We start from the raw sequence: 16,032 nt of genomic DNA, 5'->3' as shown, positions 1-16,032 counted from the left end.
AAGACACTTGGGGAAGGAAACCCGGAACTACGGAGAAGAAGCAGGACCTGACGTGGATCGAAGCCACGGGCCAACGAGAGTGTCAGGCTAAGGGAGGACGGGGTGGGATAGGTTGAAAGAGGACAGGTTGGGGTAGGAATCATGAAAGACATTGGGAACGGCCAGGGCAGGACAGGACAGGACGGGACGGGACAGGATAGGATAGGATAGGGCAGGGCAGGGCCAGGCAAGGCAAGGCAGGCTGGGTCAGGAAAGAGAGTTGGAAATGGTGAGATGGAATGGGGGAAATGGCAACTCAGGCCGAAGAGGGGTTATTTCTCCTCTCCGTTACCTTTCGTTCGCAATTGCGAACGAACCTGACGTTTTCTCGGAGCAAACAACCCAAGGTACCTAGTGCAGATATTCCACAACCCCAGATATCGTCTACATCTCTCATCTTCAACCATAACTACGATATGACCGAGGTACGGCGATACAACGCAATGCAAGACGGGGACAGAAAGGAAATAGGTACGTTCATCACCCACCCCACCCCCCCCCAGAGAAGAGAGCTGAGCCAAGAAGTCGGCTTGATAGCCTCTCTCGTCTAAAGCGGCGTGGGCATGCCCACTCCCACGCAGCTCGTGTCGTCGTCTCGTTGGACTGCAGGAGCCACATCTCGAATAGACCACGACGTGGGGATGGCAGAATAAAGAAGCGCCCACCCCCCCCCATGTTGATCGTCCCCGGTAAAATGAAATATAGAAAAAGGGCTAAGGGGGCGATGCGGAAGGGTAGCTCCAGATGGCGATGTTTTTGCTTCCTGCCGCTGAATGTATCTTTCGTCGTCGTTGACTCTGGGCGTCAATCAAGTCAGGCAGGAGTGCGTCAGGTTCGGGCATTTTATGTGGTGATGCGTTGTCAAGATGGGAACCAGGACTTTGGTTTTACTTTATTTGTTTTATTTTATTCCCGATCAGTACCCTTTCTCTTTTAATCTTCTTAGTTTTTATCTTATTTTATTTTATTTTATTCATCTTACTTTAGGCATCCCTCCCCCCTGCAAGTACTCTTAAATGTAACTCTCACTCTCACTCTCACTCTCACTCTCTCTCTCTCTCTCTCTGTCACTCCTTGCGACTGATTTTCCATTGGACGGTCCTTCTCGCTGCCCCCATTGGTTCGGTCACTCACTCACTCGCCTCTCTTTATCTCAGTTACACACCGTCTTCTTCTCTTGCCTGTGATTGACTCGATCAATCAATGCCATTTACTTACCAATCTTCGATTGGTGCAAAACACGTCCGGACCACGTCTGGAATCTACAGGTACAATACGGATACCTGAAGAAGGACGTCCTCCAGGGCTTAGACAGGGCTTTCTAACGCGCTCCCCCCTGCCATCCCACCCGGCCCTTTTACAAGACGCACCAGGTGTATATGATTTTTCGGAGTTTTCATTGGTGATAATTCCTGAAAAGCGTTCGCCCCCCCGCCCGCCGACTTGCTTCAGTCACCGATGCGAGGAGGGTCAAAGAGGGAGGGAGTAGGGGGCATGGAAATGTACAGTACCTCTTTTGCAATGCCACCCCGTTCAGAGTGTTCTCAACTGTTTGGAGGGGGGTGGGTGCATCTCCGAAGCATAACCAGGTTGTAGGTACTATGGTATAGACGACGCATGTACGTGTATGCGCAAAGGCGGAGCTTCTTGAGGCGCATCGCATGTGAGCGTTGAGGAAACGAAATTGCGTCCAAGGAATAGCCGTACCTGAAAGCCGTTTTCTGACGATAGCCCTGGGGAAGTGTAAGAAACCTCCACTGAGCACAATGAGCCGGTCACATCTTACCTCACAACCGCAGCACCAACGACGGCGGCGGTGTAAGTGCCCGCCCAACTCCGTCATCGTCAGCCGTCGACGGTTGACACAAGTTGACAGTTCCCGCCCAATGCTGAGCACCAGAGTGAGATTGAGAGCAATGGGAGGTGAGGGGCAGCCCGAATTCGACCCAACAGGCAGAGGTACCCAAGGCCCCCAACCCATCTCAGCCCGAATGGAACAAGACGAAGAAAAAGTACCTTCATCATCGCCATCATCGGACCCATCACCCACCACAACGGCCGAGCCCCCCCCCCCCCCCCCCTTCTTACCTCTACCCAATGTCATGAGTTACAAATGCAAAATCGATGGACAGCGGGTCTTTTTCCGATCCGATCTAGCGGCGCATCGTTTTCGCGTCACCCCATTCCTCAAGCGTCCATGTCCACAGCAGCCCGTGAGGCCTGCTGAGGTACGTCTCGTGCGCCGCCGCTGCGATACGGTGTGGACCAGGATGTGCGAGTTGCCCCTCCCCCCGGGACACAAGTCTTCTGGCGATAGAGGACATTCCGGCGATTGCAGACTGGGCACTGGGGTGGAGCCTAAGATGCAGCGATGATGGGCATGAGCACGAGCATAGCATAGCATAGCATAGCATAGCATCAGCATCAGCATCAGCATGGCAGGGCACCCCAATAAGGCAGTCCTGCTACCTGCCATTTGTTGTACATTCCAATCCGGTCAAGCGAGATTGGTAAACTGTTGTCGCCGCGTGTGAGTAGGATCATCGGTTGAAGACATGTACGGATATGTATATATGTATGTATGTATATGCGTGTACGCCGCAGCGGTGACGCGGACATGACAGGCAACGGCCGTGCTCGTCAATCGCTCGCCTTCCTTCCGTTGACCGCCAACCGCATTCATGAACCCCACGACTTCCAAGATTGGCGGATGGTACCGCGGTGTGGTTCACCGGGCTGCCTCTGGCCCTCTCTTGGCCGGCAAGGACCCGACATCCCTCCACCGCAGGGTACCCCCGGGATGACGAACGGTGTTCTGGAAAAGATCAGGAGGTAGGTACGGATACATGGTGATTATACCGATATGCTCTGTGGACGGAGGGTGAAGGGGGGTGGAGGGGCCCGGGGGATGTATTCCAGGGTCATCCCAGGAGCGGTCTGACATCTGGACTTGCCGCATGGTCTGACCGAAAGAGAAGAACCGTTGCCAAAAACGAATGGACGCTCGCAACACCAGGCAGGCAGGAAACTTGTCTCGGGCGGCGAGGTCAGGGCTGTCTGCTTGCCGGGTGTCGAGCCGGAGCCGGACAGGAAGTCCCAGGTTCTGACCGCGGATATGTTGGGTGAAAAGATGAGGAGGGGGGGGGGGGGGGGGGGGCGATTCGATACCCGCGCCGCCCACCCACCCAACGGCACTCGGTCAGTTCATTCAGACAAGAGAAGGGGAACGAGGCGAGGTCGACAGCCAAATCTCAAACTCGACTAGGTCGGCTAGTCTTGCAGTAGGAAGAAAGACTACGGATGACAGGCATAGCGCCAATAGTCGGCTTACCCAGTGAGAGTCATTGTCAAGCAAGCAGGTAGCGAGGCTAAAGTGCCCAGGCATCCGCCCATAGGTCGAGGTCCCTCTCTCCCTCTCTTTTTTTCTCTCTGTCTCTTCTCTCACCCGTGTGTCTGGGGATGGCATGTCATGACACGACATGGCACGAGCGGATGAATGAGCAGCGAATGCTTCAGCTGCGAGGCTTGAAAAGCCGTCCAGTGATGGGGCAATAACTCTGCGGGTGAATCGGAAGGCGACCCGGAGGCGCACTGATCGAGAACGAGCCCGCCCGGCCGCCCCGTCAACCAGGCTCCGAACTTCCGCCCGGGCCTGACTGGACCCCGCGCTGACATGCATGCCAATGCCAAATGCCCTGTCTTTCCGCGGTCGGTCGAGGGACGGGGAGAAGTAGAATGCCAAGGGGAGAGGATGAGAGAAACAGAGCGGTGACGGGGTGAAACCGGAAATGGCCTGCCTGTGCGAAGGGATTAAACCTTTTTTTTTTCCTTCCTCTTTTTTTCTGGGCCCATTTCTGAACTCTCGTCCATCGCACAATGTTCCTCTCTTGTTTGTCACGGCCAACGTGAACGTACGCAACCCATGTAGTCAGTCATGAGTTATGTGCCTCATGGCCCTTGCGAGAGCGCGCGGAACAGAGGAGTAGGACACGGGATTCGGAGCCAAACAGTGCAGTGCACAATTGGCGGGGTCCTGCTTCGTTCCCATTTCTCCATCGTACTTTTGCTTGTGCTTGTTGCTCTGCTGTGGCGATAGGGTGTTTTGACGATGAAGGGGTGCGAGAGGCCATGCCGGGTCAACTCACTCACTCACTCACTCACTCACACCCACGCCCACACACACACACACACACACACACACACACACACACACACTTGTTTTTGCCCTGCCACATCCAAAAAAGAGTATTGGCTCGCTTGCATCTCCTGCACCGTAGCACGCTATGGCATGAACCGGGACGTGGGCGCAGATGCAGCTGCAGTCAAACAGGGCTGCTTGATGATGGGGCACCACATTACTGGACGACAGCTTCTCTCTCTGACGTGCGTGTGTGTTTCTCTTTCTCTCGACTACCGAGGAGAGGGCGAGTGGGCATCAGATCCATAAGCACTCGTCGAACAACACAACCAACCCAACGTACGGTAATCAAGGAGACGTCGACGTTACATCGGACGGTTGGCGGAACTGCCATCTCGCCCACGAACCCTCCCCCGCCATGTCACTACTCACTCGCCTCCCATCGACGCCATCGCCAATCCCGCAGATGTAACTCGCATGGTCCCCTCTCCGCATCTATCTCCCAGCTCTCCCTCGTTCCCGGTTGCTCGCCAACCCAAACCGTCCGTCCTCGCAGGTGTCCTTGGTTTCCCCCTTCCAACAGCACACAGTAACCTCGACGAGGTCGAGCTCTAATCGCACGAAGCAGAATGCGGCCGATGCCACGCCATCAGGAGCATGAGGGCAACACAGCAAATGTCATACTGCATTCCCGTATCCTGCACGGATCGACCGTCGTGTGAGGTTCAACTAGCTATCAGCTGACGGCTACGCCTGGATTCCCCCCTTCCAGCTGTTGTGCAGTGCTCCAAGTGCCTCCCGTGTTTCCATATACATCCCGCCTCCCTCTTCTCTCTGGCCCGGTCTCGTGTGTCCGCCCGCCAATCTCCTCTTTGTATGAGTTTCACTGTAGAACGTGAGGCTCCTGCCGCCATACCTCGGAGCATTTGCTAAATTAAGAGGGCGGTTCCCGTGATGGAACCCTCAACCCCCAACCCCCGTGCGAGAAGGCACAGAAGATGAAGAAGCAAGCCTGCATGAACGAAATGTCCGTTAGATGCACGACATCACGACAGACGCAGCTGCCCGCGTCAAAAGCATGCCGGAGATACTCGTCAGCCCCAGTCCATCTCAGCCCCAACTCCCGGCCTGGCCTGGATGGATGGATTGGACGTATGGGTGGATGGGACATTCGTTCGCCGGAGTCGCCTTTGCTGCAGTGCGACGAGGACCCGGTGAACAAGACTTGAATAATCCAGTATCCCTCGCTTCTTCTTCGAGAAGGCAAAAGGTCCATTGTTGGACCTCCCCCACGTCGCACGCCGCGACATCGATCCTTCTCGTGCGCCCCTTAGGCGACGCTAAAGCAGTGATGATGCTTGACCGCTCAGATGGTCCCGGATCTTGGAGGCCTTGTCCTTGCATCCGTATCATCGCGCGGGACCCGCATGTCAGATGGAACACCCAACTGAGGGGGCGGGGGGCGAAAGCCGTGAAGAAGAGCAAGAAGAGATTGAAGGAAGGGGGGAAGTTCTGATGATTCTCGTTATCTTGTAATAGCAGCTACCATTATATATGTACCCATGGTGCCCAGTGCGACCATAATTTCCTGAGATCCGTTGCTCCTGTACCGGCGTCAAGGCAAAAAATAAAATAAAAAATAAGAAAAAAAATGGAAGAAAAAATGGTACAAACTCAATACCTGTCCTTACGCGATGATGGCATGTTTCCTTGTCCCGGCCGTCGTCCTCGCATGCCATTTCATGCTGCCTGCCATAAAGAGCCCCCCGTCCCGACTCCTATCTCTTGGACACAGTATGAACGCCGATTAATCATGCAAAGTTAAAACGTCATGCCAGCCGCTGGCACTAGGCAGACAGCGCGCGCGTTTTCTAACCTCTTTCCCCTCATGATCCCCTCATTTGCCGTCGGTGTGTGTGTGCGTGCGTGCGCTAGCATCGGTAGGCTAGTTGGTAGCTTTCATCCCGCCCCGCCCCCCGTCTAACTCTCAACGGCCGCCGCCCTTCTAGCCAAAGATTTTGAGGAACCCCCAAATACCAGCCCCGCTGAGCACTGGGATCGTCAGGTTGTCGTCCCAGCCGAAAATGTCCACCACCTCGCTGGCGGCCGCCATAAAGCCGGACCATAGACCCATGACTCCGAGCGCTAACGGTCCAGTGATGGTGGCCTGAGCATCAGAGAGTCCCACGGCGCTTGCGATGGCGCGGGGTAGATGCAGCGCCCCGGTGAACATGAAAGGGTGGTTCTCGTCACCGGGGAAAGGTCCCGTTCGCGGCGCCAGCCACCCCCAGAAGAAGTACGAGGAGATGACGCCGACAAGGAAGGCCGCTGACGACCCGGCAAGCGACTTGCCGCGGCGGATACGCGGGGTGTAGGCGCCGTACAGTCGCCCAAAAGTGCTGGCGGCGGTATCGCACCAGCTGAGCAGGAGGATGCTCATGACGCCGACGTCCTTGGGGAGGAAGCGGAGCGAGATCCAGGCGCCAAGCAGATAGAAGATGACACCGTTCCACCCAGCATATTCGCTCTCGCGCATCAGCGCGCCGAGGACGGAGACGTAGAAGCGGTTGAAGGAGGCGTAGCTGTGACGGAGGTAATCGGCGGTCGTGATGGGCATCAGGGCGGCGAAGAGCCACGGCGCGACGGAGCTCGTCTGGATGCCCGAAATGTAGAGCCACAGCGTGAAAAAGCCAATAGAGACGTGCAGGACCTTCCTCGGCACCTCGTGCTTGTGTACAAACGTCCGCCATTTCCTGTGGATCGGTATCAAGCCCAGCGGGCTGGGGCTCCGACTGAAGTCTCGCCAGCTCCAGCCGGCAGGCGCGGCCGACGGCGGGGCCAGGTGGCCGTTGGCGGTCGGGACTTTGCCGTTGCCGCTGCCGTTTGGTTCGCCGTCGACGACGGCGGTGACATGGTTGGCGATGGGCTCGCTCGGGATGACGGGGGATTTGCCTCTCTTGGTGGCCTGCGACTTGACCGAAGTCATGGGGGTGATTCGACGGGACTCGATGGGCGAGCGGCTTCTCGTGCGCGACCTGCGCGTCGTCGACGGCTCGTATCCATCCTCGTCGGCGCGCTCCGTCAGCGGTTGAGGTGTGGCACGGCGCTTCTTCGCGGCGGACCTCGTCACAGGGCCAAAGTAGTTGTCGTGGGAGGCGGCATCGATTTCGGAGGGTGTCGGGCTGGGGGAGATGACGCGCGGGGTGGAGGGGACAGCGCGGACGGACGACATGATGGTATAGGAGAAGGGCGGGAGAGCAGGACAGGCGACTGCTCCCGTGAAGATGGGTTGAAGGGGTAAGATAAGTCGGAAGGGCCAAAGAATGGAGGAGGAGTGGAAGTGTCTATCTCTTCTAGAGAGGCGAGAGTCGTGGGGGGCCACGGCGGCGGCTGCGGCGTCAGCAGCGCGGGCGTGAGTCTCGACGAAACGTGAAGGGCGAGTATAGTTCCGGCTATGCTGGGCCTGGGATTCGAGTTCGGAGGCTACTGTGGCTATTGGATCCAGGGTGATGTTTAAGGATGCAGCAGAGAGCAACTCCGCCGCATGGTGTGCCGGGCTGAGACGGAGGGGAAAGGGACCACGAAGACATACGGTCGGTCAGCAGACAGCGTGACATGTGGTTTAGACGACGAGTTTGGGCCGGTTCGTCGGAGTCTTGTTGTGCTGCGAGTCCCGTCCAATGCTAGCGAATGCTATCTGTCTGTCTGTCTGTCTGTGATGAGGATTTTTCGCCGGAGAAAAGTACCGAGTACGTACTCTGGGCGACGTACTCAGACCGTGCTCACTCGCTTTCGCACTGTATCCGGGTTGTCGAGCCAGCGCCCACGAGGGCCCCCGCACCACAGTGTGCCGAGCCTGACAGACCACTTAGTGTACCTACTATCTGGTGCACGCGACCAAGGCAGGGACGGGACGGCCTTTCGGGGGCAGTCAATGTCAAGCCCCGGTTTGCAGGGGGTCCTTGGTGCAGTTCAGTCCATTTTGTGGTGGGGTTTCTTTTAGTGTAAATGGGCTAGGCCGCCTCCATTAAGCATGTGAAGCCATCTCCGGCCATCCCGCCGGTTCCATGTCCTTCTCAGCCGAGAGTCCACCATCTTTCCCGCTTCCATGTACGGATAGCGTACGTGAAAATGCAGCAATTTCATTAGTGTACAGTATGTATGCTATACCACACGAGAGAATTTTTTTCCTTTTCCTCTCCTGGATTCCCACACCGCCCTTGCCGCGCTGGGCTTGCTTGCGCAAAATCAACGGGGCTGAGAGTTTGGAAGGGCTTGTGCTTATGTGACGGCGAGACCCGTGCCTCCGAGTGGGTGGCTGAACAGGAGCTGGGAGGTAGACGGCATGATATCACTGTTTGGCTCTGTCCGTGGGCGCTCAGACAAGACATGGCGCCAAGGCGACTTTGAAAGCTGTCACTGGATGTGATGGTCCAAAGGGGGGGCAGGGGCGAAGGATTGATGATCGATAACGACCAACTCACCTTATCGATAACAGGTCTTATCGATGATTATACACACAAGCTGACAATGCCCCCCCCCGCCCTGTCAACCCGAGAGTACCGTGCACGATAACAGCGATAAACCTCATATCCTAAAGGCTGCAGGTTCAAATCCAATTTTCTTAGATTTTTTAGTTCCAAAATGGCTCCGTTGGGGAGGGTTGGAATAGTACTTACCTACCCTGCTTCCTACACTATGCTCCAGGTCAGGATAGGCTAAGACTATCCCTTTTGCCTCTATTTTTTTATTGAGATAGTTATGTTATCACTAAATCCACTGTCTGCTGAGCTTTATTGCTGTTATTGTGCACGGTACTCTCAGAGTCTACAGACAAGCTGATATTGTCCCCCCCTGTCAACCCGAGAGTACCGTGCACGATACCAGCGATAACAGCAATAAATCTCATATCCTAAAGGCTGCAGGTTCAAATCTAGTTCAAATCCAGTTTTCTTAGATTTTTTTAATTCTAAAACAGCTCCGCCGGGGAGGGTTGGAATGGTACTAACCCACCCTGCTTCCTACGCTGCGCTCTGGGTCGGGATGGGCCAAGACCATCCCTTTTGCCTCTAAGATAGTTGTGTTATCACCTGAATCCACTGTCTGCTGGACTCTGCATAGACCAGTGTGCACAGTACTCTCAGGTTGACAGGGGGGGACACTATCAGCTTGTCTGTAGACTCCAACAGAGGAGTCAACAGAGGGGGGGCATTGTCAGCTTGTCTGATCACTCCTTATCGATTAATGTGCTTATCGATAGCGATACTGAAAAAAAGTTCTCGACCGGACCACACTATCAGCCCCTCCAGCTCCGACGGCGTTCAAGTCCTCCTCTGCGGCGCGGAAACTCTGGCTGATCTCAAGCAGTTTGCAATTCCAGCATAAGCCAATCGATTCGGCCTTCACGATGGCCCCCGTCGCCCCCGAAAAAAAGAAGGACCCCAGGTCCTGGCGAGGACTCACGCCCCCTCTGGCCGAGTGCGAAAGCCCAGCACCCTTCCACCACCTGCGCGCCCTCTACTAACCTTGCTTGGGCGCAGATGGATCCTCGACTTCGTTTCCAGCCAGGGCTTCCAGCGCATGACGCCCGTTCAGGCAGCATGTCTTCCGCAGTTCCTCGGGAACAAGGATGTCGTTGTCGAGGTAAGGGCCAACGCCGCGGGCGAGAGACAGGGCCTTGCACTGACAAACTTCCAGGCCGTCACAGGCAGCGGCAAGACCCTTGCCTTCCTTCTTCCCATCGTCCAGAAGCTCATGCGCCTCGACGAACCCACGAAGCGCGGCCACGTTTTCTCCATCATCGTCTCCCCGACCCGTGAACTCGCCATTCAGATCCATGCCGTCCTCCAGTCCCTCGTTGGCTTCCACCCCCCGTCCGCCGAGATCCTGCCCTTCCTCAAGGAGGATGAGAAGCGCCCCGACGCCTCGGTCCCCGTCGTTGTCCCCCAGCTGCTCGTCGGCGGGACCACTACGACGCAACAAGATCTGAGCTTCTTTGTCAGACACGCCCCCAACGTCCTGGTCTCGACACCAGGCAGGCTCGTCGAGCTGCTCGCCTCCCCCCACGTCCGCTGCACACAATCGTCATTCGAACTCCTGGTTCTCGACGAGGCCGACCGTCTGCTGGATATGGGTTTCAAGCAAGATATCCAGAGGATCTTGGGATACCTTCCCAAGCAGAGAAGGACCGGCCTGTTTAGCGCTTCCGTTTCCGAAGCAGTCTCCCAAATCATCACTGTTGGTCTGAGAAATCCCGTCAAGATTGCGGTGAGGGTCAAGAGCCTCAGAGACGGAGGAATCATCGAGGACCGGAAGACGCCCGTCAGCTTGCAAATGTCCTACCTCGTCACGCCAGCAAGCCAAAAGCTTCCGGCGTTGGCCAAACTCTTGGAAAACCTCAGCCCGCGACCGCAGAGAAGCATCGTCTTCCTGTCAACTTGCGCCGCTGTCGACTACTTCCAGCATCTTCTCCCCACCATCATGCCCTCGGGTTTCACGATAGTCCCTCTTCACGGAAAGCTTCCGCCCAAGGCCAGAGAAAAGAGCTTCTCCAAATTCGTCAACTCGGTATCACCATCCGTCCTGATTTGTACAGACATCGCAGCAAGGGGTTTGGATATCCCGCAGGTAGACTTTGTCTGCCAGATCGACCCTCCTTCAGATCCCAAGGTCTTCATTCACAGAAGTGGGCGCGCTGGGAGGGCCGGCAGAAAGGGTCTCTCGGTCGTCTTCCTGCAGCCCGGCCACGAGGAGGACTACATCCCCTTCCTGGAGGTCCGCAAGACCCCTATCTTCCCCCTCACGCAACCCGAGATCGTCGTCACCGAAGAGGAGGCCAATGCCGCCTCAGAGAAGTTCCGCGACATCCTCCGCAGCGACCGCGCCTTCCACGACAAGGCCCAGCGGGCCTTTGTGAGCTGGGTACGCAGCTACAACGCTCATTTGACGACCTCCATCTTCCGGACCAAGGACCTCGACTGGGCTGACCTCGGCAAGGCGTGGGGCCTGCTGCGGTTACCGCGCATGCCCGAGACCAAGAAGTGGGAGGGCGACAAGTGGCTTGGGAATGAGGACTTCGACTGGGACAGCTTTTCATACAAAGACAAGACCCGGGAGGCGGCGAGGCTGGCGGCGATGGAGGCCGAGCGCAACGGCGAGAAGGCGGCGGCGGCGGACGAGGTCAAGCGTAAGCGCAAGACGAACGAGGCGTGGAGCAAGCAGACGGAGCAGGAAGGCGTGCGGGTGGAGCGCCGCGAGAAGAGGAGGCGCAAGAAGGAGGCTGAGCGAATGTCGGCCATGACGGAGGAGGAGAAGATCAAGGCCATGGAGCTGAACGAGATGATTGCGGAGATCAGGAGGAAGAACCAAGCTCAGACGGCGGCGGCGGCGGCGGGAGGGAAGAAGGACGACGAGTTTAATGGGTTTGACGATTGAAGCGCCCTGTAATATTACCTACGCGTGTACGTCCAAGAGCGCGGTCCGTCTCGTGTCCCCATGTGGGATCGCGGCACGAGCAGAGGTTGTGGATGCGATACCCCCCCCCCCCCCCCGAATCCTTTTTGTTCCAAGACAAAGCAATGTCGCGAGATCTGCCTGCCCCGTCGACAGACTCGTCGCCGACCTTTCGACTCTGCCTCTGGTGTTTTCACAGCGGAGGCACGTCAAAAAAAAAAGACCGTGAGCCGGAAAATCACTCACTCTATCCAACAGCCTTTCTCAACTGCAACTGGCAGTGGTCTCTAAAGAACCGGTGCACGCACTGTAGTTCACGGGTAGAGCGCTGGGTTCATAACCCAGAGGTCCCTGGATCGAAACCAGGTCGTGCTATGTGTGTTTACTCTTGCTCGTAGCCTCTTTTAGGCCTTCCGGTCGTAGTGCGTATGTAGAACCCGCTTGAATAGAGTTTTGCCTCACGTCAACCACATCACTCAATCGTTGGCCAACATGTTTATGGGTGCTGGCTTTTATGTAACTTTTAATACTCTCCCTCTGGGAAGCCGAGTGACGACGACTTACATCACGGAGGCGACTTTCTGGTGATGAGTCGATGTTCGGAGAGAATACCAATTATTCGCAGAATCCCCTTTTCCAGAACTGACCGTCATTGGACCTAAACAAGATAAAACTATCCAGGGCCAGTCCAGAAGTCGTCAAGGTACCGTCCCATCGCTTCGAATGTTCCAACTGTATTCTGCCAGTTCATGCCGCCGGGAACGCCGCAACACGCACCTGTCACGTTTACGGGTTCTGGGTGCGGTTGCTCGATCGTCGGCTCCTCCCAGAGGTCAGTCGAAAAGCTTATGATCTTTTGTCGTGACCTATAGGTCCTATATAAGGCGTTAGTTGCTGCTCTACCACTAACGGCGTCGTTTTTAGTATGACATCTTTCAATATAGAGCAGATAGCGAGGTACTCTTCACCGATATATTAAAGTACTGTAGATCCTGTTGCTCAATCCACAAGGAATAGTCGTCTGTCCTCTACCCTCGGTGAATCCCAGCAACTCTGTCTCAGTCAAGTGCCGTCATTTCTCGGCGAGATCGAACGTCAGAAAGCAATGAGGCTTGCCCTTTCCGGTCTTCTGAACGGCTTGGCCCAGAAAGAAGCCAATCATGTCGACCTTGCCGTGCTCTGCCATGATCTGTCGCGCGGGTTCTCCGATTTCTCCTGACCTGGGGCGCGTTGACGTCGGCTCCTAGATCGATGAGGATATTTGCAAGCCCGAATCACCCCTGGTTTGCGGCCAGTTGTAAAGAAGTCCCGCCATGCATTCCTGTTTCCCATCTCTCGACGTCCAGGCCTGTCCCACTGCCCGAGACAACGAGGAGGATACCGGCACGAAGCGCACCCGGGTCACAGGCATACAGGTCTCATACGAGCACTCCCGGTATTACCTCATCCGACTTGACGAGGAATGTCGCTTCGGATATGGGCATTGGGTCGTGTTTATGGGGGCTCGTCTGGGGGCTGCATGTCGTATGGTTGGTCGAGGACAGTCTCTAAAAAGGCAAACTGAATGTGGCTGCAGATATGAATGAACACAAGTGGCCAGTTCCGATATCCCAATTACCATCCCAGGTGAAATGGGTGGCGTGAACAGCAGGCAAACACCGTGCCCTCGAACCGGGATTGAGGTCATTGGCTTCAGCCCAAGCTGGCAAGGCAACAAGCGGCCCGTATGCACGCCGCATCAGGCTTGCCGCTGTGTCGTAGCCCACACCAATAACGATTGGACCAAGCGGGTTTCCTGAATTGCGTTGGCCCTGTTGGTCGGAAAGATCCAGCCATCATCAACTTGTCCGCTGCCCCAGTCGGTCGCGTTGAAGACCCAGGTACAGTAACTTCTCGTGACTGGTTCAATCCGCAGTCTGAAGACTCCCTGCGCCGTAGTAAAAGAAACACCAGAATTGTCTGCCTCCTCAGACCACTCTCACTGGCCCAGTGATGGACAGTCGTACAGATTCGAGATGGGGGAGTGATCTTATTCGCTGGTTCCTCAGTCAGAAAACCACGAGTTAGGCATGGATATGATGGAAGGATTATTGAGACAACGAGGCATAATTGAGGATAATTTCCATCTATTCAGCTGCTGAGGCCGCATTTATAACATCCAATACCATTCAGATGTTCAAAAACTCAACATAACTTTCACTGTCTTTCATTCCAACCCATCAGGTTCAGACTATTCATCAGGAGTTCATCAGGAGTTCTGCCATCACGTTCAATCCGCCTCCACGATGAAATTAAGCCTCGAGGCCATCATAGCCATCATTTCCCTTGTGGTAGGGCTTCCGCCTGCGTTGTTCATGCTCTCGCGGTGTTGGCTTGGCAAGCGGCGTAGCCAGGTAGAACGTGAGCCATGAGCCTCCAGCACCCATACCTCTTACCCGTACGCTGACTTTTCTTAGAACATCAACCAACCACGTCAAACAACCTTACATCATTCGAGACGCTTCCTCGAGACGAGCTCATACTGTGGTCACGGCCGACATTCCCCATCAGAGTATGGTCTTTTGCTGGATACCAGATGGATTTGGTGCAAAATCATCCTGTTATATTTCCGCTGCAGCAAGCAACTGTTTCGAGGGGTCATGACTTTGGCCACCTGCGTGGTGGAAGCCCGTAGTGACCGGATAGAGAACGACAGAGGTGGGGAAAATGATTCGCAGGCCAATATCTAGCTATGTGGACACTGAAAGACCATGCATGGACCAATGTATGCCATACAACAAGTATTTATCTGTACTGGTTCTGGTCGAACGAGAAACTCAAATTTTCTGTTGGCTGGAAGCCTGAAGGCATGTATTTGTTAGTCTTATGAGTTGAGCAGGTAATCGAGAGCCTATACTGATTGTAGTCTTTGGGCTAGTCAACATGCCAAGTTCGGTTGATTTATCGCCTCGCTGGGGCCGCATTGCGGATACAAGAGGTTATCAACATATGGGAAGGGCAATGGTGTCAACAGCTTCTCGACTGTCTTGTCATATACCTGTGTAAAACCTGGAGCACGCACATGAAGATGAGGGGAAATTGATGGATTCGGGGTAGGCCAGATGTCAGCAAACAGCCCAGTGACACTTTCGCGCATCTCCTGACCCTTGTTTCAGACCGTGAGCAACCGCGGACATCAAACGCGGATAACCGTTCATTACTACCTGATATTTATGGAAAGCAGCTAATACCGCATGTTCAGTCTATCGGTGGCCGTATAATGGCTTTGACTGCGGTTCCGGCAAATGGTCACACTGTCTGAGCTGGCTCTGGTAGTAGCAGTCACGTTCTCAGACGGAGAATCTCGCCATGCGATACTTGAAGAAAGAAATCAAGGGGCTTTATACGCTAAACTCCTCTTCAGAACAAATAGTAGAAAAGGTTAGTCTGACCAGGCAATGCAGCTCAGGAATCCTACGCAAAACGGCGTATGGCCATTACACATCTGGACGCTTATAAACCAAGATATATATATATGCCTGGAAAGATTACGCAGATAACTACTTGAAACCAAATCATCCTACAAATGTCGGCGAATGAGAAATATGCCACAGTCAGCCGTGCAACCAAAGGTGAGACAGGTAGAATACTGTTTTCACCTGTAGAGATGTAGCATAATGTTCCCTCGTCACTCCGCGTGTACACACCCGAGTAGATCAAGAAGGCAGAAATCTCCAGAGCCAAAGTAGCAATATAACCCCCTATTAGTCTTCACGGTTTCCTGCCATCCATACCTTGGCCGTTCAACTCACAGCCAAGCTCATTAGCGCTAGGACCGTGCATAAATGTATATGTAGGTTACCACATCTTGATTGGGAGACTAGAAGCTGTCATCTTCTTCTCGTCCCGTCAGCCGCGCACAGAAGCTATACTACAGGGCAAACCTATCTTCAGCGCAGTGCGTCTCCTAGTTCCCATTGTTTAGTTTCTGCGTAAATCGTACAGATCCTGACTTTGACATCCGGACAGCTCAAGAGCTAGACGAGAACAGACGCCCCAACCAAGCTTCTTGCAAGCTTGGAAGAATGCACGGTACGAGGCGCATGGTATCGTCGGCGAGGAATGTCCTCCTCAGGAAAGCATTCGCGAGACCACCACGATAGCAAGGTCTGCACTATCTCCTTCAAGCCAGGACTTCTCTACCAATCACCCGCGTATAAGGATATATGACAGGCGAGCAAAGAACAGGCCAAGGAACGACGGCTTTACGCTGGTCGTATACCTGTATCCAATCATGACATTCGGAAAAGACACCAGAGCCATCGGCAGCTGCGCTGTCTGTCGTACAGGGGGGAGGACGGCTCACGAGGGCATTTCTCACAGGTTTCGGCATGGTGGCAGCCGTTGCAACATCCGGCCAAGGC

General features: G+C 55.0%; 6 protein-coding genes and 1 non-coding gene across 7 annotated transcripts; 5 read left to right on the top strand and 2 right to left on the bottom strand.

The window, feature by feature from the left end:
- Positions 1–1,025: 1,025 nt before the first annotated feature.
- LY79DRAFT_543681 (uncharacterized protein) lies at positions 1,026–2,120 on the bottom strand. Its single transcript, XM_060557069.1, has 3 exons — positions 1,826–2,120; positions 1,747–1,772; positions 1,026–1,682 (listed from the first exon to the last, which is right to left on the bottom strand). Exons 1-3 carry the CDS (start codon positions 2,018–2,020, stop codon positions 1,436–1,438), a joined length of 468 nt encoding a protein of 155 aa, XP_060417453.1. The 5' UTR covers positions 2,021–2,120; the 3' UTR covers positions 1,026–1,435.
- Positions 2,121–2,656: 536 nt separating this feature from the next.
- Positions 2,657–3,711, top strand: LY79DRAFT_577176 (uncharacterized protein; the record flags this gene model as incomplete). The annotated part of the gene is made up of 2 exons (XM_060559860.1): positions 2,657–2,871; positions 3,615–3,711. 2 exons carry the CDS (start codon positions 2,657–2,659, stop codon positions 3,709–3,711), a joined length of 312 nt encoding a protein of 103 aa, XP_060417452.1.
- A 94-nt stretch (positions 3,712–3,805) lies between these two features.
- LY79DRAFT_48972 (uncharacterized protein) lies at positions 3,806–4,992 on the top strand. Its single transcript, XM_060553310.1, has one exon. It carries the CDS (start codon positions 4,168–4,170, stop codon positions 4,768–4,770), a length of 603 nt encoding a protein of 200 aa, XP_060417451.1. The 5' UTR covers positions 3,806–4,167; the 3' UTR covers positions 4,771–4,992.
- A 1,190-nt stretch (positions 4,993–6,182) lies between these two features.
- LY79DRAFT_587862 (cytidylyltransferase) lies at positions 6,183–7,409 on the bottom strand (the record flags this gene model as incomplete). The annotated part of the gene is made up of 1 exon (XM_060560828.1): positions 6,183–7,409. The coding sequence occupies one exon, from the start codon at positions 7,407–7,409 to the stop codon at positions 6,183–6,185; it is 1,227 nt and encodes a 408-aa protein (XP_060417450.1).
- A 1,920-nt stretch (positions 7,410–9,329) lies between these two features.
- On the top strand, positions 9,330–11,727 carry LY79DRAFT_543672 (DEAD/DEAH box helicase). The gene is made up of 3 exons (XM_060557068.1): positions 9,330–9,655; positions 9,718–9,820; positions 9,875–11,727. Exons 1-3 carry the CDS (start codon positions 9,585–9,587, stop codon positions 11,609–11,611), a joined length of 1,911 nt encoding a protein of 636 aa, XP_060417449.1. The 5' UTR covers positions 9,330–9,584; the 3' UTR covers positions 11,612–11,727.
- A 205-nt stretch (positions 11,728–11,932) lies between these two features.
- Positions 11,933–12,004, top strand: LY79DRAFT_t64. The gene has a single exon. It is a non-coding gene; the product is annotated as a tRNA-Met (tRNA).
- A 1,745-nt stretch (positions 12,005–13,749) lies between these two features.
- Positions 13,750–14,389, top strand: LY79DRAFT_48978 (uncharacterized protein). The gene is made up of 2 exons (XM_060553311.1): positions 13,750–14,029; positions 14,086–14,389. The coding sequence occupies exons 1-2, from the start codon at positions 13,915–13,917 to the stop codon at positions 14,301–14,303; spliced, it is 333 nt and encodes a 110-aa protein (XP_060417448.1). The 5' UTR covers positions 13,750–13,914; the 3' UTR covers positions 14,304–14,389.
- The last annotated feature ends 1,643 nt before the right edge of the window (positions 14,390–16,032 follow it).

This window comes from Colletotrichum navitas (genome assembly GCF_030913465.1).
Source record: "Colletotrichum navitas strain CBS 125086 chromosome Unknown LY79scaffold_11, whole genome shotgun sequence".
In the NCBI taxonomy this organism is placed as follows: Eukaryota; Fungi; Ascomycota; class Sordariomycetes; order Glomerellales; family Glomerellaceae; genus Colletotrichum; species Colletotrichum navitas.
This window is presented reverse-complemented; position numbering and strand designations above follow the sequence as displayed.

Coding starts and splice junctions, on each gene's coding strand:
- LY79DRAFT_543681 (XM_060557069.1), bottom strand. CDS start 2,020: ATGGGTTGGGGGCCTTGGGTACCTCTGCCTGTTGGGTCGAATTCGGGC. Junction 1,773..1,825: donor GTTGGTGCTGCGGTTGTGAG/GTAAGATGTGAC, acceptor ACACTTCCCCAG/GGCTATCGTCAGAAAACGGC. Junction 1,683..1,746: donor CGTCAGAAAACGGCTTTCAG/GTACGGCTATTC, acceptor CGCCTCAAGAAG/CTCCGCCTTTGCGCATACAC.
- LY79DRAFT_48972 (XM_060553310.1), top strand. CDS start 4,168: ATGCCGGGTCAACTCACTCACTCACTCACTCACTCACACCCACGCCCA.
- LY79DRAFT_543672 (XM_060557068.1), top strand. CDS start 9,585: ATGGCCCCCGTCGCCCCCGAAAAAAAGAAGGACCCCAGGTCCTGGCGA. Junction 9,656..9,717: donor CTCACGCCCCCTCTGGCCGA/GTGCGAAAGCCC, acceptor GCTTGGGCGCAG/ATGGATCCTCGACTTCGTTT. Junction 9,821..9,874: donor ACAAGGATGTCGTTGTCGAG/GTAAGGGCCAAC, acceptor ACAAACTTCCAG/GCCGTCACAGGCAGCGGCAA.
- LY79DRAFT_48978 (XM_060553311.1), top strand. CDS start 13,915: ATGAAATTAAGCCTCGAGGCCATCATAGCCATCATTTCCCTTGTGGTA. Junction 14,030..14,085: donor GCGGCGTAGCCAGGTAGAAC/GTGAGCCATGAG, acceptor GACTTTTCTTAG/AACATCAACCAACCACGTCA.